The sequence below is a fragment of the Dermacentor silvarum genome, chromosome 3 (genome assembly GCF_013339745.2).
Source record: "Dermacentor silvarum isolate Dsil-2018 chromosome 3, BIME_Dsil_1.4, whole genome shotgun sequence".
In the NCBI taxonomy this organism is placed as follows: Eukaryota; Metazoa; Arthropoda; class Arachnida; order Ixodida; family Ixodidae; genus Dermacentor; species Dermacentor silvarum.
Genome location: NC_051156.1, coordinates 170043388 through 170067334, shown reverse-complemented (window position 1 = coordinate 170067334; position 23947 = coordinate 170043388). Strand labels below are relative to the sequence as shown.

Sequence of the window (23947 nt, the reverse complement as noted above, 5' to 3'; positions counted from 1 at the left end):
CGGAACAATTACAGTGTCCTCACCGCAACCAGTGCTCTTCATAACGCCAGCGTTGTGACAGTGTTTTCGAAGTCAAGAAATATCTATTCATGTTTGCCTGTATGCACGTGACACCATGCTTGGTGGTTAGTCAGAAAATGTTTCCTGCAACCTATATGGCCAATAAAACTACGAACGTTACTTTGTGTAGTGGTCAATACTTTGCTAATGATAACAAATAGCTCACCGTGCTGGCATAACTGCGACTTATTTCACAGTGCTGAAGGTGCAGCTTAAATGCTGGCAGTTCAGACTGACTTGCTACATGGTATTATTGAGTTCACCACAAGTCCTGCCACTGTGAAGCTCAAAAAAGCATTTGATATTACAATCATGTTGGTCTTTGCCTGCAAAGTTGTGCCTGGAAGAAACTTGTGAACCTTTGGAAAACAGTAAAACTCACAAGTGTCACAGAACAACAGTAATCGTCCTATAAACGCGACATGAAGCTACATCAAAAATAAAGATTTATTATTCATGAGTCAGTCACTGTTTCCAGAAACAAGCATGCACTAATGTACAAAATGAGCACACTTTTTGGCCGGAAGAACATGACAGCAAAAATACATTGTTAAATATGCAGTGAACCTTCTGCAGTCAGCAGAAATACAAAAGAAGCATTAAGCCAACAACACCAAAAATGAGTGCCGGCACCGTGCCATTTACAGAAATATGGATGGAAGACAATGTAGAAACTCTAGTTTTTGCTGAGCCTTACAAACTTATTATTAAAACTACAGTCTTATACAGCATGGACCACTTATAACGTAACCGCTTATAGTGCAGGACCGGATATAGCGCGGTCTTTTCAGACTGCCGTTAATTTTCCCATAGCACTCCATGTATACACGTATCGCTTATAGTGCAGTTGCGGGAAACGAAATACCGGTTACAGTGCGGCTGCCTGGGAGTACGGAAGTCAGCGGTGACGGCGAACGCTCCCCTCAAATGGGCGCCCCAAGGAGTGCTCGAGGAAGAAAGAGACGAAGTGGTGGAGAAGGGCACGTGGTGCGAACGAACAGCCAGTGAGGCTGAAACCAGAATCTTGAGTGCGAGTCGTGAAGTATCACGGCGCGCATAGTGAGCGAGGGCCACGAAACTGCCAACGCCGGCCAACGAAACTTCAGGGAGCGGGCGGCGCCGGCACAGCACGGCGAAGGGCGCACGCGGAGACCGTGGAATGTGAGGGAGGAGGGCGGCAGGGAAGCGGACTTCGCATCGGCAACTCCGCCGCTTCGGTGGCTCCCCTCGTCCTCCTTCGTAGCTCCCTCACTTTCGAGTGTCACCGTGCGCGCCCGCCGCCGTGCACGCGCCGCCACTCCAGCCGGCCCGGCGCCAGCTCCTCGAAGTTTCATTTTCTGCCGTTATCGGGAAGCGGGCGTTTGCCGGCGTGGGCAGCTTCGTTGGCCGGCCTGGGACCGCGCCGCTGCTTCCCTCTGCGCAGTAGCCGCAGCGTGCAAGGTAAACAAGTGACTAGAAAGTAGAGGAAACATTAAGGAGAAAGGAGGGTTCACTGCGATTTTCTACGCGTGGCTACGGTAGCGTGGCTGAGACGTCGGCACGTACACGCAAGTTCCGGCGCAACCCATAATCGGCGACCTTGCCATGTGAGAGAGGGTGAAATTTCCACCGCGTTTTTTCTTTCTTTCTTTCTTTTTTCTTTTTTTTTTTTTTTTTGTTCACGCGCGACATTGAGGGGTCTCTCCTAAGCTTTTACTCTATGGCGGTGCCGGAGCAATGCCGGTCGGAGGCGCCGCCGCGTTATTTAGTTCGAATTAACAAGATTCGACTGTGAATGCAAACTTTCTAGCCGCATTCCTCGACTGTCGCATACGCATGGCGGCTCGGTGCACATGTTTTGCATATGTGCGGGCCTTGAAAATTGTTGCTTTGGTTATAGTGCGGTACCCCTTATAGTGGGGATATTCGCGACTCCGGCGACTTACGTTTTAAGCGGTCTACACTGTATTTTCCTACAGCGGTTAACCTGTTCTGGACATGTACTTACATGTTCTAGACATGAACATGTACAGTTAACATGTGCTGAGGAAGAGAAAATCATATTCCAGTTATTTCCCTCTGCTCAAGACACGCACAGTACATGCACAAAAAATAATAAAGCTGATGCAAGGTACAGTGTCGAAATGACACGAAATGACAGCACGAATGTGGTACTTTTAAGGTGATCAGGTTGTGTTCTAAGTTTCCCACAATGTCGCACACAAAATAAAATATTGGAAAATGCTATCTATATGGATGTCACACAAAAAAACGTTATTATTAGTGCCTGCAAATAAAATTCGATTCTGTTGTCCCACATGAAGCATTTTATAGATTCAGAGAGTGTGAAATTTTTGGCAAATCAGGACTGCCGAGAAGTACCCTGAAATACTTCCACATCTACTGTTGCACGCATTGGACCTCATCAAAGAGTACGCGACAACCAACCCAGGAATCGAGTTGCCAGAAAGGCACGATATAATAAAAAGCAGCTGTTTACATACGACAAATGGCATAAAAAAAAGAGGAGATAATGTCCCAAAATTAGCAAATATAAGTATGCCTGCCTAACAGAGAAAGTGGATGTATTCGGACCATGCCAGATATTCCAGCCAATGAGTTTGTGCCTTTCCTTTAGTTTTTATCCTAAGCTTCTTTCATGCGTTATAGGTTCCATGACTTAGGATGCATGAAACTGGAGCATATCTTGCCGATAAGTTTTTTTTAATAAACTTTTATCTTTTTTGTAAGGGTCTCGCGGCACATGTGGCAATTTTGAAGATCTGCGGCGCACAAGTCGCAGGCACCATGGCCACAAAGGAAGACGACATTTCGCTGCCGCTCCATGCAGATGCCACAGCTGTGGACTTCCTCGAGCTGCTGCAACCTTGCTTCAAGCTCCCTCTGAGCTTGACGGCCTGCTTCAGTGCTGCTGCCCAATCTTTCAGCTGCACAGACCAAAAATATAAATATAGAACAGTGAGTGGGTGGAGGGCTTACAGTGAGTAAATAAATGAGTGAGAGGATCCACAAGCGACTAAGTGGGAGAATGTGTGCTTGAAAGAACTCTTGAGCGAGTCATACATGGAGGACACAGAAATGTTTGTTCAAAATGTCCACTTGGCTGTCAGACGAATTGTAAACACCCAAACAATTTTTAGAAAAGAAATTAGACAGAATTTCGGCTGAATTCATCCCACGTAGACTGTCAACGTCAATGCGATTAGCATTCAAGGCAATGTAACACCACATCATAATTCCACCGCCCCCCCCCCCCCCCCCACCCGCCTGAAACGCGCCACGTAACTCTCTCGCACTGTGCTATGGACACGCTGCACCATCTAGCCTACTTGGCATTCAAGGAGCCTAATCTACCATCCGAGTATAAATTCATGTTTCCCTTTAACGTTCAAGAGTGGAAGTGAGGTGGAAAAGAGGCAAGAAGCTCACAAATAAAAAGAGAATAAGGTGCAAGAACCGACAATAAGGGGAAAAAAATGGCTGCTCACAGACTGAAACCCTCCCCGTGATTGGTACACTGCACTCAAGGCAGCGCTTCATGCGCCGACAGCACTCCGAGCAGTACAGATGATGGCCACAGGGCTCGAACCACACTTCGGCATCAGCTTCAAGGCAGATCTTGCAAATGCGTCGGTTCGACACAGCATTCTCAGCATCCACGGCTGATGTCGTGGAAGCAACTGCAGTTGCTGCATCCCTGAAAGATAACACCACCGTCTATCGTCATCCTCGTGCAATGCTTTCCTTTAATGTAACTGAACCGGCTTTCCCAACCGTCAACCTGAGAGCAGTCTTGGGAACAAACTAATTCACTCACTTTTTCCAATTAAATTGGGAAAATTGGTCAGTGGTCTGATGACATTAAATTTTTCGCAGATGAAGCAGCAAACCACGCAAAAAGAAGCAATGTGCCGTGTTTGCTCGAATACAATGTGTTCTTGCAGGGGGGGGGTTCGGGTGTTGTAACCCCCTCCCTGAGGCCGAGTTAACCCCCCTTACGCGTACAGCCCCACCAGTCCAACGTGTACCTTCCGCGCTCTGTTCACATTGTCTTTACAATTCAGGAGGTTGCTTGAGGTCGACTTTTCCTGATTAACAAAAACACTCTATTACTGTCTTGTATTTATTCATTCACTCTTAAAGGGCCCCTAAACCACCTCAGATATTTTTTAACATTTCAAGCAAACACGCGCATCGACTTCAGAATGCCGTCACGATCAACGATGCCAAACGCTGCAGCGTTACGCGCCGTGCGCGCAACAAAAAAAAAAAAAAAAGAAAAAAAAAAAAAAAAACGTTCTCCTCTCTTGGCTTTTCCGGTATCCCCAGCGGTCGTCACGATGTCAGCAGGGTGCATCTGGTGATGTCAACAGCGGTTACGACGCCCATTGGTCGAACAAGGACCTACGACTTCCGGTTTGTCTGCTAGCAGGTACGCGCGCTCCCTGCTCTTCCTCGCCGTGTTGCTTGCTTGTGCGCGCTTGCGAATCGGTAATTACAGCCCGTAACGCAAGTGCCAAATCGCTTGCGTCCCATCCAACACAGTCGTGCTTACCGGTCTGGTTAGCTGCGCGCGAACAGAATGGGACAGTGTTGGCCTTTCTAGACGTGCGCGCAACACAGGGTGCCGCTCACCAGAGGCATGCGAAGCGTGCCTCATGCGAAGCGTGCCGCACGTTCGCACGTTCATGCGAAGCGTGCCGCTTCGCATGAGCGTGCCGCTCATGCGAAGCGGCACGCTTCGCATGAGCACGGGCCGGCACGGCAGCCACAGCGGGTAGCCACAGCGGGTAGCACGTTACCGGCACGGTAACTTGCCGCGCGCCGTTTACCATTCGCGGGCCGCCCTTCGACAGCGGTTTTGCTCTCGGAGGACGCCGATATCGTCGCTAGGCCTTTTCCGGTTCCCTTCAAAGCTAAAGCTGATGGCGCTTCGAAATGAATTACCGACGCTCACAAGCCGCAATATTTCCGTATCGTTGTTATCGCTCTTCGCATTAATTATACACAAAGAAGAAAAATACGCTGATATTAGCGGCGCCGTCGGTTGCGATGGGAGTACAGCCGAGCTGGTCATCTCCCGTCGGTAGCCGTGCACTGCAGCTGAGCTGCAGCCGATGTTTTCGTATCGCCAGTGGCGGAGGCGCGCAGCTTCGCGGTTGTCGATCGGCCCGTTGATCGTGCTGCGGCGGTGCGCCGGCCGAACTGCTGTCTACTTTGGACACCTCTCGCGCGGCAGACGTTCTACAGCACTGGAGGCCGGTTCGCCGTCGGTATATTTGCCGCTAGCATGGATGGACGTGCCTTAACCGGAAATGGACAGCGCGTTGGCGATGACATATGTCACGTGACATTTGGAGGAGCACTCAGCGAGGAGGAGAGACCAGCCGACGAGGATAGTAGCGAAGGAAAGAGCGAAACGAGCGAGGGTCGTGTTTCGATCATCAAACGCGCGTAACGCTGCTGTTACGGCACTATTTCGAAAAATTCTCGCAGCTACGTGTTCGTTGTAGACTCGTGTACAACAGCAACACCACAACTAAATTTCGACCTCTGGGTGGTTTAGAGGGCCCTTTAAATTACTTTGAGTAAAACGCTGAAGAAATAAGCATCGTCATCATCCTTGGTGTCATTATTATAATTATTAAGAATTTTATTTGCTGTTGGATTCCTCTGGCTAAAGCAAGGAAATTGCATATTATGCAAAGTTTTTGCTTCGCCCCCACACAAAAATTTACCCCGCCCCCCTTCCTCGCAGAGATCCTGGGTGCGCTATTGTGTTCTTGTATATTACACGAATAGTACTTAAGTGGCACGCATATGAAAGATGTCTGTTATCGAACAGTCATTCGAGGAAATATTAGAATCATAAATTCGCTTACTGTTTGACAGATATTTCTCATTAAAAATATTTATTATTACAAAAGTTCCCCCTAAGTATTTTTTATTTACTGCAGGCAGAAATAGGAAAAATCACCAACTTCTATTTAAATCAATTGCGCAATTTGAAACGAAGTACAGAGCAATGATATGGTGTGCAGAATCGCAAGAATCGACATCCTGCCTTTGTACCGTTAACGAAACGTGATTGGCCTGTGAGCCGCATAATGATTGCTCGAAAATTCACAAACGTCGTGAAAGCTGTGCCCTCATTCAATAAAACTGAGTGCAACGAATGCAAACAAAGAATCATTCTTGCCGCACTCCACTCCAGGGTTGCTCCTACTACTCTGTAGCGATCGTACGAGTGGTTTGGGAATAAGCCACATTAATAGCTGTTAAAAAATCACAATTATCTCAAAAACTACCTCTATGCATGATCAAATTGTGTGCACGAGGGCCCCAACATGGCACCCTACACATAAATCTGTTGAGGCATGAGCTATCCACTTTTTCAAAGCAGCAGCAATGCTTTTCAGAGGGGCACCGTGCTATTATGTCCTCTAGGGCTATGACAAACCTTGTTAAGCGAAGCTTTATAGGCTCACAAGTTTCAGCGGTGGTGATGGTGGTAGTAGTGGCGGTGCCACGCTGAAAAGTGGGCCGATCCTGGAGATTGTGCAGAAAGGGTCCAAGCTCATTGGCCAGGGACGAAAAAGAAAGAGGGGAAGAAAGAAATAACGAGCAAAAGAAAGACCGAGAGAAAGAGAGAGGAGGGAGAGAAAGGAAGAAATAGAGAGAGAGAAATAAATATAGATAGAGAGAGAGAAAAAGAGAGACAAAGAAAGAAAATCCCACGAAGGTCAGACGAACAAAGAACGAGAGAAAGAGAAAGGAAGGAAGAAAGAGATATGGAAAGAGAGAAAGAAATAAAGAAAAAGAGAAAGGAAGAGAGAGAAAGAAAGAAAATGACCACCAAGGTCATTTTCTTCAGATACACACATGGCCACGGTCAGATACAGACACAAGCTTCACTTACCCTCATTTTCTCGACAGGTGAAGTGCGTGTTTTATATATATATATATATATATTGTATCGGCACTTTTTTGCACTACATAAGTCACAGGCATGAGCGCCGAGACATGCGGCATATATGGAACAGCTGTTCACTAGTCATGACCGCCACTATCAAGTGTGCATCAAGCCCCCGAAGACCGCAGATGTAAAACATTGTAGGTGCCATGGGCGCAATAAGCGTCCTTAGTGGATAACACTGAGTGCAACGCAGCTGTAGAAAAGAAAGTGGATGTTGCGCTGTTCTTTTGTTGTTTCAACTGCTTGACAATTCTGCCTAACGAAATGTTTGCATAATGATTTGCAAGAACCAGAAAAGCGTTCACAACATTCCCAATTCACAAGCTGGCCCAAAGGAAAAACCGTTATTACTCACATATGAGTTGTGCAAAAAAAAATGACAAATATGCATGCGTAATTTCACTGGCTATACTGTTGCGTTAACTAACTTACGGAAGGAAGGCAGCGTACTTGAGGTTACAGTATGAGACAGCTTACCCCTTTTGTGTTCGCCAGGTCAAAAGAAGTTCGACCGCAGCAGCGCTGCCAGCCATCTCAAGAGGTGTTTTTCCATCCTTATTCTTTCGGTGAAGGTCTGCTCCTTCGGCGGCCAAGAAACACGCCAATGCCCAAGTGCTGTCAACTTCCGGTTGAGGGTTCTCCAAGAGCTTTCTTACAATCTGCCGGTTCAGAACCAGACAACTTGTTTTCCAACCATACTACAAAAAAGCTGGTAAAAAGCCGAACTATTTCCAAAAATAATTATTATTTAATTTATTTATGTATTTATTCATTCCAGTTACATTCAGAGTCAACGACATTATTGAGACAAGAGGCCAGAAAGGGGGAAAAAAGAAAACTACACACATTATTAGGTTCCTGCAAACACCATATGTCATATGTGTTACTTAAAGCATTTCTGAAATGGGTGTGCTTAACAGTCAAGGCGATTGACTGGTCAGGGAAGGCGGTTTTAGTCCTCACAGGCCTGGTCAATAAAAGGTTGTGAGCATATGCGTATCTCACGTACGTGACATTATTTCACCTTTATCTGCATGATCAATGTGGGGAAAGATGTGAAAAAGTCGAAGAACGTCGTGGTGCAGGTAGTGATCATACTATATTTTATGAAGTAAACAAATACGAGACAGAATTCACGACGAGAAACAAGATATGGAAAACGTAATCAATCTTTCGGTTCAGTTACAGTGGTGGTACGGCAGTAGTTACAAATAAAGTCAACTGAATAAGTTTGGACATGCTCAAGTGCAGTAGTTAGTGTCCCAGGGCTAGGGTGCCAAATTGGAGCAGAATATTTAGGCTTAGGTCAGATTAAAAATTTCTACAGCAGAAGATATAAAGAACTTGAAGCGGAGGAAAAATTGCAGCGAAGGTATCCTAGAATTTGGGTAGCTTTTCTGGATATGTTTTTTTTTTTTTTTTTTTGCTGCAGACTTTTCGTCTACCTCGAGAGCAAGCGGAGTGTCAAGGTGCATGACTATCAGGAGTGATAGCAAGCAGTCACGGTTATTACTGGCACAAAATCTGTACATGAACAATCGCTACCTCTAGTGACCGCCATGCGAAAAAGGCGTGGCTTCATAAGAAACACTTTCTTTCGCAAATGTTGAATCACATATACGTATAATGACGTAGAATATAGTCAGGAAAGTAAATTACCCTGTTCTTTAGAAGATCTCAAAGTGTGTACATGCATGCACTAGCTCATGCTCACAAGTATTTCATGGTCAAATGCGATCACCCAATGGCTGGTGTCTATGGTTCACTGTCACCTGATATCAGACAACTGGCATTTCGAAAAACGGCGATAAGAAAATCTGTCCCGTAACACATCACACCTGCTGTAACATCATTGCTGATGTCGCATAGGGCAGGCAAAGTACAAGCCTCAATAGGCTATAGTAGAGTGCAATCCACGCATTATGCCAGACTGAAGTTATTCCGCTGCATAAACTAGGGTATTATTTGGCTTGCATGCCCATGTTTTCTTACTGCGTTCAAATACCACTTCACTGCTCCTTTAACCATGTGTAAATATTTAACCAGTTGTTACAGCATGGGGATCATAATGCAAGAAAAAAGTGCAGCAAAGGTGTAGCATATGCTCGAAACACATACAGTAGAACCTCTCTGATACGTTCCCGCTTAATACGATTACCCGGCTCCTACGTTTGCAATCACGAAAAATAAACATAACCCCATAGAGCAATGTGTTATTTCGTTCCCGGAAAATACAATTATTCGGCAGCAACGTTCAGCATTGCGGCAAACTGCGGTCGTATGATACGTTCTGCAGCGAAAAATTATCGTTCAGGTGTGCAAAAAAGCCGCTCTCATGTGCTTGTGAAGCGCTAAGTGGCAGACGGCCGCCGCGCGGCTTCTCTGCAGTGGTCAATCCCCTCCCGCCCCCTCCTCTCCGCGACTTCTCTGCATTGCTCGTTCGCCCGAAGTGACGAAGCGCGACAGCAGCGGCGAGCGAATTGACCTTTGAGCTACCTCGCCCCTCGCTTCAACGCGAGCTACTAAGCGGCGAAAACAGGCGAACGCCGCGCGCGCGGTGCTACGACTCGCCGAGATCGTAGCGGAGGTGGTGGCGGACGAGGCGCCTGAAGACGGCGGCGAGAACGAAGGCTTGCGCCCACCGGCTACCTTCGCCGAAGCCCTTGCTGGCCTGGAAGCCTTACAAAGCTTCTTTCGCACCAAAGACAACGAAAATGCGGACAAGGGCCTGCAATGTGTGCAAAAGGAGTTGTTCCTGTCCAAGGGTGTGACGCACCAGCAGAAAACACAGCCGAATCTTGATAATTCGAACTCGAAGGGGCCCGAAAATTTGTTCGAATTAAAAGAAGGACTTATTTTTGACGTATTTGTGCACCATAGCGCTACGTACCAATGGTGCGAGTCGTGAAATATCGCGGCGCGCAAGCACATAGCGAGCGAGGGCCACGAAACTGCCCACGCCGGCCAACGCTCGCATCCCGATAGCGCCTCTTCCTCTTCACAACCACAATCTCTCTCTGTCCCATCCTGATAACGGCAGTGAACGAAACTTCAGGGAGCGGGTAGCGCCGGCACGGCGACACGCGCGTGCTGAGACCGTCGAAGCTGAGGGAGGAGGGCGGCAGGGATGCATAGCAGGTTTGGCCTCGGCAACCCTGTCGCTTCAGTGGCTCCCCTCGCCCTCCCTCTCAACTCTCTCGTAGCTCCCTCACCTTCGACTGTCTCCGTGCGTGCCCGCCGGCCGCGTTCTTCTATTTGCTCCCAAGCCCAGTGCTCGACCGCTGGCGCCGCCATGCGCCGCTCGCGCGTACCGTGTTTCTAGGCGGTTTCTTTCGCCGAAGGTGCTCCAACGCAATCATATGGTTCGCATGAATGCATGCTTTGGAAGCGTGTCTGTATGGTCTCGTTTCTTCTTTTTTCGGAATGCTTCGCATCCTATAATTCGATCATTCATACAAGTCACACTTGTTGATTCTTTGCCTGGTTTAGTTGATTCTTCAAATTTTTCTTCGCGTTTATGATTGTTGGGGTTTATGCAAGAGGTTTACTTGGCGGTTCGTTTCCTGACAGTTCGGTTTTCCACTGAATACTTGTACTCCGTGTCACGTAAAAGATTGTACAAATATTTACTGTTCATGCTATTTCCGCCTCCACTTTACCGATCACTATACATTGAATAGCCAGGCCACGATGTACTAAAGCGGGTTCGTAAAATCTATATATCCCCATGCTGCAAATCATTCTTTTATAAACTACATGGTAAAACGTTACCGGTAAAAACATGGCTACAGAAAAAGGGTACTTTTTGTGTCTTCTGTTAATTGTCGTCATTGTGACGTACCAGAGACAATTGAACACTGTTTTATTGGCTGCAAAGATGCCATTCTATTTTGGGATATCCTCCAAAAGACTCTAAAGAAAGACTTTGAAATCAACCCCCATACAGTGCGATACCTGCTGCCGACCTCTGATGACAATGTACCTTTCAGCATCTTTTTTCTCATGGGAATGCACAGTTTGTGGAAGGCGCGAATGATGGACCGCAACGCCGAACCGGTTGTACCTACAAGGGTACATTTCATCTAGATTACTGTGCATCTAAAACATATTTATGATGGACTTGATGTTCAACCGGACTGGTACCCCATTTTTGTGAGGTGCTTAGCCTTACCACCCTTTTAAAGCGGAACAGTGCCTCTTCTGTTTTTCTATGTGCGAATCATTGTGCCCGCCATCCTGTGACTGTGCACAATTGGTGAGTGTTTTATTGGATTACGTGTTAAAGTAATAAATACCATGAAAGAAAAAAAGTGTCTGTATGGCCTAGTAGTTACGACGCTCGCAGTGAGACCACGCGTACGCGGGTTCGAATCCCGCCTTGGCTAGAAACTTTTTTTTCTTGGTATCACGCTTTTCTTTTTTTTTCCTCTCTGTTTGGCGGCGCGGTCGGTTGAACCCCGGTGCCGCGGCGGAAGCCGCGGTGCCGGGCGCCTGACGCGAAGCGGCAGTCGTTGGGGGGTTGCGGAGCGCAGCGTCGCAACACCCCAAATAAAGAAATACTGCTCCAGTCAGGTAGACTGCTCCCTCCCTGATAGTGAGATTATACTTGGATCATCAAAACAGTGGTGCGTTTATTTAGGAATATCATCATCATCATCATCAGCCTATATTTTATGTCCACTGCAGGACGAAGGCCTCTCCCTGCGATCTCCAATTACCTCTGTCTTGCGCTAGCGTATTCCAACTTGCGCCTGCAAATTGCCTAACTTCATCATCCCATCTGGTTTTCTGCCGTCCTCGACTGCGCTTCCCTTCTCTTGGTATCCATTCTGTAACCATAATGGTCCACCGGTTATCCATCCTACGCATTACATGACCTGCCCAGCTCCATTTCTTCCGCTTAATGTCAACTAGAATATCGGCTATCCCCGTTTGTTCTCTGATCCACACTGCTCTCTTCCTGTCTCTTAACGTTAGTCCTAAGATTTTTCGTTCCATCGCTCTTTGTGCGGTCCTTAACTTGTTCTCGAGCTTCTTTGTTAACATCCAAGTTTCTGCCCCATATGTTAGCACCGGTAGAATGCAATGATTGTACACTTTTCTCTTCAACGACAGTGGTAAGCTCCCAGTCAGGATTTGGTGGTGTGGAGCAGAGGCAGAATACCCTGCTTCAAATCTGAAGGTCGTAAGTTCGAATCCTACTCCAGTCCACCACGTTTTCAGGCATGGAGTGGTGCCCGACACCGGCAAGAAAAAAAATATATCGCCGAGAGCTAGTGGGGCTATACTAGTTCAGGTGCAACCAAACTAGGAAGGCCCACTAAGCTTCATCAAAGTCACTCCCTCACCAGAACAGGAATTGGCCTCCCTGGTGCAGTATTCGGCCACTACCTCCCTCATGACTCCGACAATTAACCTATTTAGGAATATCATCGATCCCTTAACAGCAGCCACAGTCGTGCCTAGTCACCACCAGACCAGCGTGTTCTCCGTTCCAGCGGCGGCGGCTACAAACGTGGTACGCGCGAGCGGCGCAAAGCGGCGCCAGCGGTCGAGCACTGGGCTTGGGCGCAAATAGAAATACGCGCCCGCGCCGAGTAGCGCTGCAGTGTTTGGCATCGTTGATCGTGACGGCATTCTGAACTCGATGCGCGTGCTTACTTGAAATCCTTAAAAAATATCTGAGGTGGTTTAGGGGCCCTTTAAGAACATCATAACAGGCGATGAGACATGGGTTTATGGCTATGATGTTGAAACGAAAGTGCAGTCATCGCAGTGGGCGGCCAAAGGTTCTTCTCGTCCAAAAAAAAAAAAAAAAAAGCACGCATGAGTCGGTCAAAAGTGAAGGTGATGTTGGTTTTTTTTTTTTTTTTGTACTGCAAAGGCAGTGTCTATCAGGAATTTGTGCCACATGGTCAGACGGTGAACAAATTTACCAGGGAATCCTAGCACGTTTGAGAGATTCTGTGCGAGTAAATGGCCTCAATTGTGGGAAAATCAGGCTTGGATGTTACATCATGACAATGCCCCGGCTCACGCGTCGCTCCTTGTCCGCAGCTACTTAACAAAACACTACACTCCTGTTGTGCCCCACCCACCATATTCTCCGGACCTAGCCCCAGCAGACTTTTTAGGGGCGAAGCTCCTTAAAGCGGCACCCGTTCGTCCCTCGTCGTAGTAGTAGTATGTAACCAGTCTGAGAAAAAATGAGAAAAAAAATTCCGAAGTTGTGTCCGTAGCGCGGAATCGAACCAGGGACCCCTCGCTTCCGAGCGCGCGGCATTAGCCCACTACGCCACGAAGCGCACATAGACACACGCACCACGATGGCAATAAATACCCAACATTAACGAAAGGCCGCGTTTCTAGCGCGTTTCTAACGCGTTTGTGCTAGCGCGTTACGGCCCGTGTAAGAAGCCGGTGTAAGACGCTGTGGCCTCTCCGCCTTACCTTCAACGCGTTTCGAACGCGCTGCCCAAAGCGGTGGCAAGCCAAGTTCAAGTCGAGGAGCGTTTATGAATACGGGGGGTATACTCTCTCAGCAGTCATGTGATGGCGTCGGCAAACGCGGTGCACGTTCCGGCATGTGTAAATGGCTGCGTAAGACGCTGTGGCCGCTCCCCCTTACTAGAGAGTACTGCACGTCTCTAACGCGTTTGTGCTAGCGTCCCCTTAAGCGGGAGATCCGATGATTCCCTCCGGAGCTTCGCCCACTCATCATCATTCACCCCGTGGATATGCTGTGATTTTTTTCTATTCCTCAGGCTGAAAACTACCTTGAAAGGCCGTCATTTCCAAACTGTAGAGGAAATCAAGGACAACGCGAGAAGAGACCTGCACACCATTGTAGAAAGTGCGTTCCGGGAGGCTTTCCAAAAATGGAAGAAAAGATGGGAACAGTGCATTGCCAATAGAGGGGACTACATTGAAGGGGACAGCACTTAACATGTTGTACTATAAGCAGTAAAGGTGTTAAAGCAAAAGTTCGGTTTCTTTTTGAACACACCTCGTATTCATTCTCTAGGCATAGGCTATCCATTTAGTTGGCTACCACCTTCTCTTTAAAAACTATAATAAACTTTGCCCTGTGTATATATTTAAATATATTGTGTCTGTGCACGGTGTTCTCAGCGAAAATTTAAAAAAAATGTTGAAGTGAGGAAACACGGATAAGGTAGCCGCCGCTGGTGCTTCTAATGCGCTTGTACTCCTATAGTCAGGATTTGCCAAAATAAAGCGAAAGGATAAATTAAAATTCAGAGCCCTTCCCCTTTCGAGAAAATGGGGGTAAGTAAAGCTTGTGGCAAGACGACACTCGCAGGCGTTCCGCTTCGTTTGCTCTAACCTAAACTCAAGGTCGGCGCCTCTTTGCTGACATTTGGCCTCAACACCGCGCTTCCGCATCTCGGGGTCCGCGGCTCTTCGCTGACGTTTCACCTGGCCTTCGGAAGCCCTCACGCTAGAATCAGACAAGCTTCGTTTACCCCCATTTTCTCAACAGGGGAAGGGCTGGTGATTTTGTCTCTGTAGGTCCCACATGTGACAAGGGTAGTTCAAGGGTGCCTTACAGCTCTCCAAGCCCACAGGGGTATGTATCATTCAGCTTGGACCCTTTCTGCACAATCACCAGGATCGACCCACTTGTCAGTGTGCCATCACCGCTACCACCACCACCGCCTACACTTGTGAACCTATAAAGCGTCGCTTAAAAGCCGTGCACGTGCGCGCCAACAGTAATGCCGTAACCTTTTAGCCACAACAAAAGTGAAAAGGTAGAGGCAACACAAAATAATCTTCAAATTATGTGGGTAACAGAACTCCGGTATTGACACTTTAGGGGCGGGGGGCTCTGCACCCCCGGGAAAGCTCCGGAGGCCGTAGTCAGTTCCTACCGCAGCTGGAGTAGAATAAATGCGCAATAACCTGCCCATTACCCCTCCTTGCGCGCGCACCCTCCCCGCCTACCTCTCTTGCGAGCGCGAGAAGGCAGCGCTGCATCACGCGACCATCCTTCTTGGCTCACCCTGGGAAGCTTTTGCTCTTACCAAGAGCATAGAGTGCATGGCAAGGATGTTATCGTACTTATACGGAACATAACCGCGACGCCGACAGCAGAGACGAAGGTAAGCATTTTCCTGGTGTGTCCATATAATCGCTATCGCAATAAAACTTGTTATATCCCAGGCTACCTCCATATCTGCCACCAAAACCCACCAAGGCAAAAGGTACAGACCACCAAATACCATACCAGGTACACTATACAGATACAATTTCATTTTACCCATACTGTTCATAATCCTGAGGCAGCTCATCACTTCATCTTTATTTAAAGACTAGTGGTTAGCTCAGCTATGGTGGGCTTAGCTATATTGTATGAGTTGAGGCAAGAATCTTGAGTTCATGGCCTCCAGCATCAAGCAAGAAAGCTACCCACAAGGTGAGGATGTTTTTTAGATCAATGAACGTGACAGAATACTCTGGACACACTCTGTCTTCTATGCCCCGTTTAATAAACAGCAAGAAATACTGTGAAATATTTGTAAAAACAACCATCACAAGAATGCATCACTCTGCACATTCGCAGAGAACTTCCATTTGGTCTGCAATGGTTTCAGAAAAATAATTTACGGATATATTAGACCTACAAAATATGCAATTAAGGTCTTGCGAAATCCCATATTTGTGGGCCTTGAGCCTTCATTACTTAGTGCACTGCGTTTTGATTACGAATGCAACCAGTGCACTTCAGAAGCTGTGCAATAAGCGGTCATACAAGCTTGTCACATTGCTTGTCATTCTGTCGTCAGCAGGTCCAGATCTGTGATGTCTTCTGTTGGACAACTGCTTCATATACGACTGCCATGTATAAAGCCAACTTTGCGCCAAATTATAAAACACACTCAGATTTCTTGCTGTCATGTAGCATAAGCATTTTTGTGGCGAATGCAAAAATGCGTAAAATTGTTCTAGTTTCCAAAGCACTGCATGGTGTGTATGAAACTGTGTTTATGCACTGTACGTCAACCGTCTGCTTTCTATGCCACCTATATGCATCTATGCAAACCGTCTATGCCCTTTTCTTATGTGACCAACTAACTGGACATCTGAGTAACACGACAACAAGGTGAGGGCAGGAGCCAACGTTTTGACAAGTGGACTTGTCTTCTTCAAGGTCCCATTGTCCTTGCCAACGTTTCGACAAGTCCACTTGTCAAAACGTTGGCTCCTGCCCTCACCTTGTTCTCGTGTTACTCATCACCTTGAATCGCCATCTCCTGCATTCCCCTTGTTTTAACTGGACATCTGTATGGTTAGCCTGACTTGCATTACTTTCTTTCCCTTATTTCTCTGAAAAATACTATTTGAGGAGTGACCTACTGCAGTTATGGCCGGAGCTTGCAATGGGCTTAGAGACTGCACCAGTAAGTCAGATCGCATCGCCAGGCTCATGTGCATGGGCGTGTCGCCGTCCTTGTCTGTTGCATTGATGTCTGCACCCACTCCAAGCAACAGCTCAACCAACTCACAGTTGCCTGCGACTACGGCCATGAAGAGGGCCGTCTGTCGTTGCGTGTTCTTGAGGTCAACGGTGCACTTTCCCTAAAGGAGTGCCAGAATCATTGCATACAATGCCTAAACAATCATGAAGTGCAACACACTCAATAAATTCATGCTTTGAGTTATCCCTTCCAAAAGCTCACAATGATTGCTGTTTTAAGCCAAGCAACGTAACTGCACAGAACAAAAAGTGGCTGAAGCACCTTCAGAATTCTGCAAATTAAATATCAGTGAGAGGGTGCAACACATCAGAAAACAAGCTCTGCTTAACGAACACGAATTTAACAAATTATTGGATATAAGGTGCCAAATTGGGATACCCATTTTTTATTTCGATGGAACACCAAGCAGCTATAACAACTATAATATTAAAACTTAATATAACTATTATAATATTATATTGTAATATAACTGCAGAATCTTACAGGGTACCAATTATAGCAAAGTAATTTTTTCACAAGGTTGGAAATACAAATTCCACCTCAGAAAAATTCGCGCTAGAACAAAATATTCAACAGGGAAGCATTTACGTGTGTGTGTGTGCGTGCGTGCGTGCGTGCGTGTGTGCGTGCGTGCGTGTGTGTGTGTGTGTGTGTGTGCGTGTGTGCGTGCGTGCGTGCGTGCGTGCGTGTGTGCGTGTGTGTGTGTGTGTGTGTGTGTGTGTGTGTGTGTGTGTGTGTGTGTGTGTGTGTGTGTGTGTGTGTGTGTGTGTGTCCCACAAGGGAGCCTAGATATCATTAAAACGAACATTTATGTGCCTGTTTCTTCGACTTTTCCAATGCTGCTGTTGCTGCTGTCGCTGTCTTGCAAGCCGCGTCTTGAGGTGGTTCAGATCGTGTATATATATATATATATATATATATATATATATACATGGCAGAAGCACGGCAGAGAGGATAGTCGATGCGTTTGGAGCTTTCAATCGAGCAACATGGGCGTAACCACAATAACATCGCGACTGCTCTAGTTATCATTGACCTCCCTAAAAAGCATTTCCGATACTGCAGTGCTTACCTTTTACAATCGCGCAACAGTCCAAAGCGAAGTTAGATACAACAGTAGGTAGGGGGAGGTAGGGAGGTAGAGAATAGGTAGAACCGACGCAGTCATGAAACGAGTAGATAACAGTCTTGCTGCATAGCCTTGCAACTCTTCACTCGCAGCTCGCATACATGAAGGTAGGGAAAAGGACAAAAAAAGCAAAAAAAAAAAGAAAAGACAGAGACAGGGAAAAGGCGACGTAAAAAGTAAAGGAAACGCTTCTACTACTAGACAAGGCAGCAGTTGCAGATGAACTTAACAAATTTAAATTCAAGTTACGGTACGATACGTTGCCACTATTTGTGAAAAAGAAACCCCGTGCAAATCCGGTAATCGGAAAACTGACGTAGGGCTTGCAGACGCATAGCCGCGTTAAAGCACAGCAGCGTCTAGACAACACTGCGGAATCGGCCGCCCATCATGTCAACACTTTTGTACCCGCCGCGGTAGTTTTGTGGCAATGGTGTTGTCAGGGTCGCGGTTTCAGTCCCAACCACAGCAGCAACATTTCAATGGGGGCAAAATGCAAAAACGTGTACTCACATTTAGGTGGACGTTAAAGAATCCCAGATGATGAAAATTAAATTGCACTCCCCTACTGCCGCATGCCTCATAATCAGATTATGAGCACTTGGCACATAAAGCCACATAATTTAAATAAAGTTTAACGCTTCTGTCACGATGTGTTACGCAGTGTCAGGCAACGACAGTACTAACTTTCTCGGAGGCTATGAACAATGCCGCAAAGCACCTCAAACAAACACGTCTCGTAGTGTACTACTTATACAAACACAAGTGGTGCATGCAAGTAAGGTTTAACATCGACTCACCACTCTAGTATTGCACTAAATGCTGATGAACTAAAACATTTGCCATGAACAACACCGCCAGTTATTGTCAATCAACACTAAAAGCACAGAAAGCTTCGCTTACATCGGTTTTCACAGTGTGTGGGATCCGCACCATTTTTAAATTTCGGGACATAGCAAGGAACTAGTGCTGTCCAAGCAGTGCGAAAAGTTATGATTAGCAAGCTCAGCGAGCATTTTCACATGAAATTCGAATCACGATATTATGGTTGAGTGCTAAAATGCACCGTATTGAGCTTCATTTGATTATCATCATTCGAATTCAATTTACCGATTATGAAAAAGATATTACATGTCATGTGAGTTGGTGCCATGCTTTCATGCTTTTTTCAATGATTACGCTGATTTCGTCTCAAATTTGTTTTCTTTTGCTCCCTTACAGCGGCTATTTTCACTTTAACGTAATGCTTTCAGGCTTTGACTCGCTAGTGTATTATTGTAATATAAAGGTTTGTATTGGTTTTTATGATTATAAAGACTTATTTAAGGGGTCATAAGAAAGGCGTATCGCTTTGCTCTGCGTTAGTACCATGCTATGTTGATAAACTACATCACTAGAACTATAAGAACACTAATTAACAAACTGTTATATTGATGCATAAAAGTAGACGCTAGAACTAGACACTTGATAGCAAGATGAGTTCTTGTCCGATCAATTTAGTTTAACAGCATCTTTGCTTTCTTGATGTAATCTGCCAGGGATGACTAAATCTTTTATGAAATAAAAATCCAGAAGTAAACAAGCAAACCTATTTAAATAAGTGTCTTCAGTGTTCAGAAAAACACATTCAAAATATTTCACATTCCCACCTCAACATTAGATTGCACGCTTGAAGATATTATGACATCAGTGAAAGCTTTCTTTAAGTTGACACCGTGATTCATTCAATGAGCAGCCAGCAACGAACAAGTCATGGTTTTGATTTCTTCAAGTACAGAGTTAAAGCTATTTTAATGGCAGTGCATTACCTGGGCCACCAAAGTCTTCGCAACACTATAGTTATTTGCAACAGCTGCCAAATGTAGGGCAGTGCAGCCGTCTTTGTCCTTCATGTCCACAAGGTCTGTTTTTTTGGAAAGGATCCTCTCCGTGGCATTTCAACAGCAGAAGAGACAAACACAAAATGTAATAAAACGATTATTGCAAACAAACAAAAACCACTAGCCTGATGACAAACCTAAATTTCTCCAAGGAAGTACATGTGAAATGAAAATAAGCACCCATTATGCGGCCACTGAGTGTGTTGGAATCAAATTTGTTGCATTTAGGAGAGAAAAGCTAATTTCTGCCAGCTACAGAAACAACTTCTACTTCGAATTTCAATCTTTTATTGCAATTATATGTACACTACTGCGCATTTCCGCTGTCGGCGTTGGCGTCCTAGTGGTGTTCGATATAAAGTACAAGTGCGACAGCATCCTGGCCGCGTGCCATATGCTGTGGGTGCATTTGAAAGCGGCCGAGGGTGAGCCGAGAAGGATGGTGGCTCGATATCGCGCGTGCGAGGGAGGAAGCGCACCGTCTTCCATCGCGCATAAGGTAGAAGGGGGGCGGCGGCTGCCTATGGCGAGGCTGAGCGCGGCCGCGCGGGTCCTATCTTAAAAGGCATATGCGGAGGGTGCAGAGTGAAGGCGAGCCGAGGTTTGATGACTTCAGTGTGCTCTATGTTTTCGCCACTTAGTTCGCGTTAAAGCGAGAGGCGTTTTGACAGCGAATGTCTGCAGTCATCCAGTGAGATGTGTTCATCGGTGCCTGTGCACGCTTGACACCCTGCTTGGTAACATAGTAAACGAATCTTTACAAGCTTATACGGCCGATAAAACTACTATCCTTGCTTCGTATAGCTTTCTCATAATTTGCTATCGCAATCAACGCTTTGCCTTTCGGGCGAAAGTGCGAGATTTTAAGGAACGTTAGCAAAAATTATTAAACAGAAAAACAAGCACGAAATTTGCAACTCTATCTCCCACCAATAACATATATCACATTTTTAATATCTCGCATCTGTAAGAGCACCTGACAGTGAGAAAGTTGTTAGATTAGAGCTTACATAAAACTTATATTACATTGTTTACAAGAGTTCATCAAAATTCGCATTCCCAAATGAATGGGTATACTTTAAGTTCCTATATTGCACACTCATTTTGTTCACATTGGGCACCCTCAGAGGTGTGTTTGGAAGTATGGTGATATCTGGTGTTTTTGTGAAGGGACATAGGTGTAAAATGTAGGCTTAGATTTTTTTATCTAATTTTCGGCAACCTCAGTAACAGAAAAAATTATGACCTAAATGAAAAATATGTCAATAATATACATAGACTTACTTTCCTCTTTCAAATGCAACAATATGAATCAAAATTGGTACAGTGCACGCCAAGCAAAAATATTTCTATTTTGCATTGCGGGAGCCTCCAAAACAAGGCTGATTAAAATCAAAGTGACCGCCAAGCAGCACACACATGCCACTTCATCAAGGTCGATCTTACTTTCTACTACTAAAGCATTGTAGGGACTTCTTAAGTACACACGCACGCATACTTGCACACACTTGATGCGTACAGCGGGCAACATAAGCAAATCAAAATCCGGAACACAAGAAGCAGTGGTTCACTACTACATCATTCAAATAGATCATAAAGCATAAAGTTCAGCTATTGAGAGCCTGTAATTGATAATAGAGCATGGAGGTGGTTTGAGGTGCCTAAGTGGGATAGCAGAGAAGTGTTTAATAGGAAAACGAAAAAGAAACCCGTAATTAGAACTTGGAAAGAATACGCTATCAGGTGAGAAAGTGAATGCTAGACTTTCGTTTCTTGAATGTTGTGCCAAAACTAAAGTGCAGATGAAACCATTGCAGAGGCTACAAATCCAATCTTTCTGATAACATTTTTCTTTGTTGTGTCTTTGAAATAACGCTATCTTGAATCCTCATGCACATACTCTAAATGCAATGAAAGAATAGGAGTTGTTGAGCGCTCTGCCAATGCGGTGTATGAATGATGTCCACAATGAAGTTCAATATAAAACTACCAAGAACACTATTGGTTCTGTCGTCTGTCTCTGCAGTCCACCACTATTATGCAGACAGCGGTTGCCTGTAGTGGTTGGCTGCACTGGAAAGATTAGCACACTTGTCATGTAACATGTATAGAAAATGCCGCCCTTCGCCCAATTAGAACTCACAAGTTGTTTCCAACAGCAGCTGCTTGATGAAGGATGTTGTATCCACTCTCATTACACAAGGTAAAATCCACAGTGGGGAAGTTCATGAGCATGTCAGTAATTTCCAGGCTTTTATGTTTGATAGCATAATGCAGGGGCGTATCACCTACACTGTCCTGCAAAGAGTAAAATCAGCTCCCAATTAGTAAACAATCGGGGCTACAAGGCAACCATTCAGTGGGATGGTTCAGAATACAATATTGATGTGCATGTGCAAGTGCATGATGTGCATGTGCAAGTCACAGCCAGTGTCAATCAGTCAGTGTTACTTAACTCCTCTGCCACAGACAAGTACAGTCGTCTGGAAATTCTACTAACAAATCGAATGATGAATATAGTCATGATGAAGTTATGTTTCTGGAAATATCTCAGTAATTTGGTACACTTTTTGCCATTTCCTTCAGAGGGGAAAGGGTTAAAAAGACCCTTAAGTGAAAATCAATCTGTTTAGCCTGCTTTATCTACAGCCTGCCTTAAACTATATTTTTTATTAATTTCGTTGTACGAGGATGATTACTACAAGAGAAAATAAAGGCCAAACTCCCATTTTTGAACTTCGTTCCGATGTTTGTGCTGGTACACTTGTATTATAACATATTTCAATTATTTTATTCTTATTTGAGTCATTTCGGACAGTTTTTCAAAACATGCCGCTTTCAGTTTTTTACTACATTAGAGGCTCATTCACACCGTGCGACTGGCAGCGGTAGCGCGACCCAGTTTGTCGCAAAGTGACCGGTCGCAAATGGTAGCTTTTCGGGAAAAGTGGCCATATTGGCCCAGTCGCTCAGTGCTAGAATTTTCAGTCGCGCGACCGCAGTGGTAAAACTGGAGAAGCAATCAGATGCGCAGGAACAGGACGTCTGTATACGCTGATACTTATTTTAGGAGGCGTTGCAACTGTGAGCAGATGGAAACAGGTCGATTGCAATTGCCGGTGTGAGCCTCGGTTGCCTTCAGTCGCTTTTTGGTCGCCAGTCGGAAATGGTCACGCGGCCTCCTGAAGTCGGCGGTGTGAATGAGCCTTAAAATAAAGTGTAGTTTATCGTTACAGACAGAAATACAACCAAACTTCTCTTTAGTAGCCCTTTAAGTAAAGTGGATAAATGATCAGGGTGTGGGGGCCTGCACTTCACTGCACTAGCTGTTAAAGGGCTCCTCACGAGTTCCTGGCAGAAATGTTTGTCTTAATGGGTTTCGCTAACAGAGACCAAAACAAATCAGATGTTGTGAGCTAATGGTGTGCTGCAGAGCATTCGTGCTGCAGTCTGCATAAAATAGGCTGATGATGGTGATGTTGTTATTTAGAGATGGGGTCTATCTAATCTAATCATACCGACAGGCCCAGCTGTCACACCTTGCTGCTTTGATTGCAGGGAAGAACAAACTAGCTCTACATATAGAACATTTGTAGGCTATATGGTATAGAGGTCACTATAATATATGAACAGCTCTGCAATTAGGAGACATCCAGCCAAACGGTACATTACCTGAGTGTTAACATCAAGGCGTTCTGGAAACTTGTTGATCAGAATGCGCACGCAGCTGACATACTGCTTATTCACTGCAACCTGCAGTGCTGTAACCTTTTTCTTATTGGTTGCATTAATTTCCACGCCCAAATTCAGCAGCAGTTCTATGATGTTTGCTTGACCACTAAAAAAGACAAATAAAAAAAACATACCACACAACGAGAGTTAATGTGACTTGTTACGAGAATTACGAAAAGTGAATAATTTGTTAAAGCACCGGTAAAGGCACACGTCAGCTAAGCACCTCAGAACAGGCAACAAATAACAATGTGTAATGCTAATGGGGGTGCAACAATTTCCAACAATTTTCAAAGGTTTCTTTAACCAAAGTATGCAGAACAGCAGCTGCAATTTACACCAACAAGAGTTTTGTGCCAGCTACAACCCAACCAACAAGAGTTTTGTGGCGTTGAAATTAATAATATGCTTCCGGCCATATGAACACAGTTGAAAATTATGTGCAGCTGTGTTAAGAGTAAGAATTGTGCTGCACATAACATGCAATGCACTTGCAAGTTATGCGCAACTGTAGTATTTGTTGGCTGCGTATGGTTGTGACTAACAATAATCAGGCCCTTCGGTTTGCCTTCTTCTTGTTCATTTTATAGCAAGGATCTCGACTCTGGCAGATTTTATGCCTTAAAGCAGCACACGGGGGTTTATTGGTGAGCTGCCTGCTCCTAAATGT

The 23947-nt window shown here is 45.6% G+C and overlaps 1 protein-coding gene across 1 annotated transcript; it reads right to left on the bottom strand.

The window, feature by feature from the left end:
• Positions 1 to 489: 489 nt before the first annotated feature.
• Positions 490 to 23536, bottom strand: LOC119445019 (E3 ubiquitin-protein ligase MIB2). Its single transcript, XM_037709347.2, has 7 exons — positions 23218 to 23536; positions 21689 to 21843; positions 19474 to 19600; positions 16415 to 16636; positions 7514 to 7695; positions 3549 to 3757; positions 490 to 2987 (listed from the first exon to the last, which is right to left on the bottom strand). Exons 1-7 carry the CDS (start codon positions 23407 to 23409, stop codon positions 2764 to 2766), a joined length of 1311 nt encoding a protein of 436 aa, XP_037565275.2. The 5' UTR covers positions 23410 to 23536; the 3' UTR covers positions 490 to 2763.
• Positions 23537 to 23947: the final 411 nt, after the last annotated feature.

Bases quoted from the DNA above. Each gene is read 5' to 3' on its own strand.
- LOC119445019 (XM_037709347.2), bottom strand. From the start codon at position 23,409: ATGTTTTTTTTATTTGTCTTTTTTAGTGGTCAAGCAAACATCATAGAA. The intron at 7,696-16,414 runs GTAGGTCACTCC...CTGAACCGGCAG, and splicing joins AAGCTCCGGCCATAACTGCA to ATTGTAAGAAAGCTCTTGGA. The intron at 3,758-7,513 runs GTAAGCTGTCTC...GTTATCTTTCAG, and splicing joins ACCTGGCGAACACAAAAGGG to GGATGCAGCAACTGCAGTTG.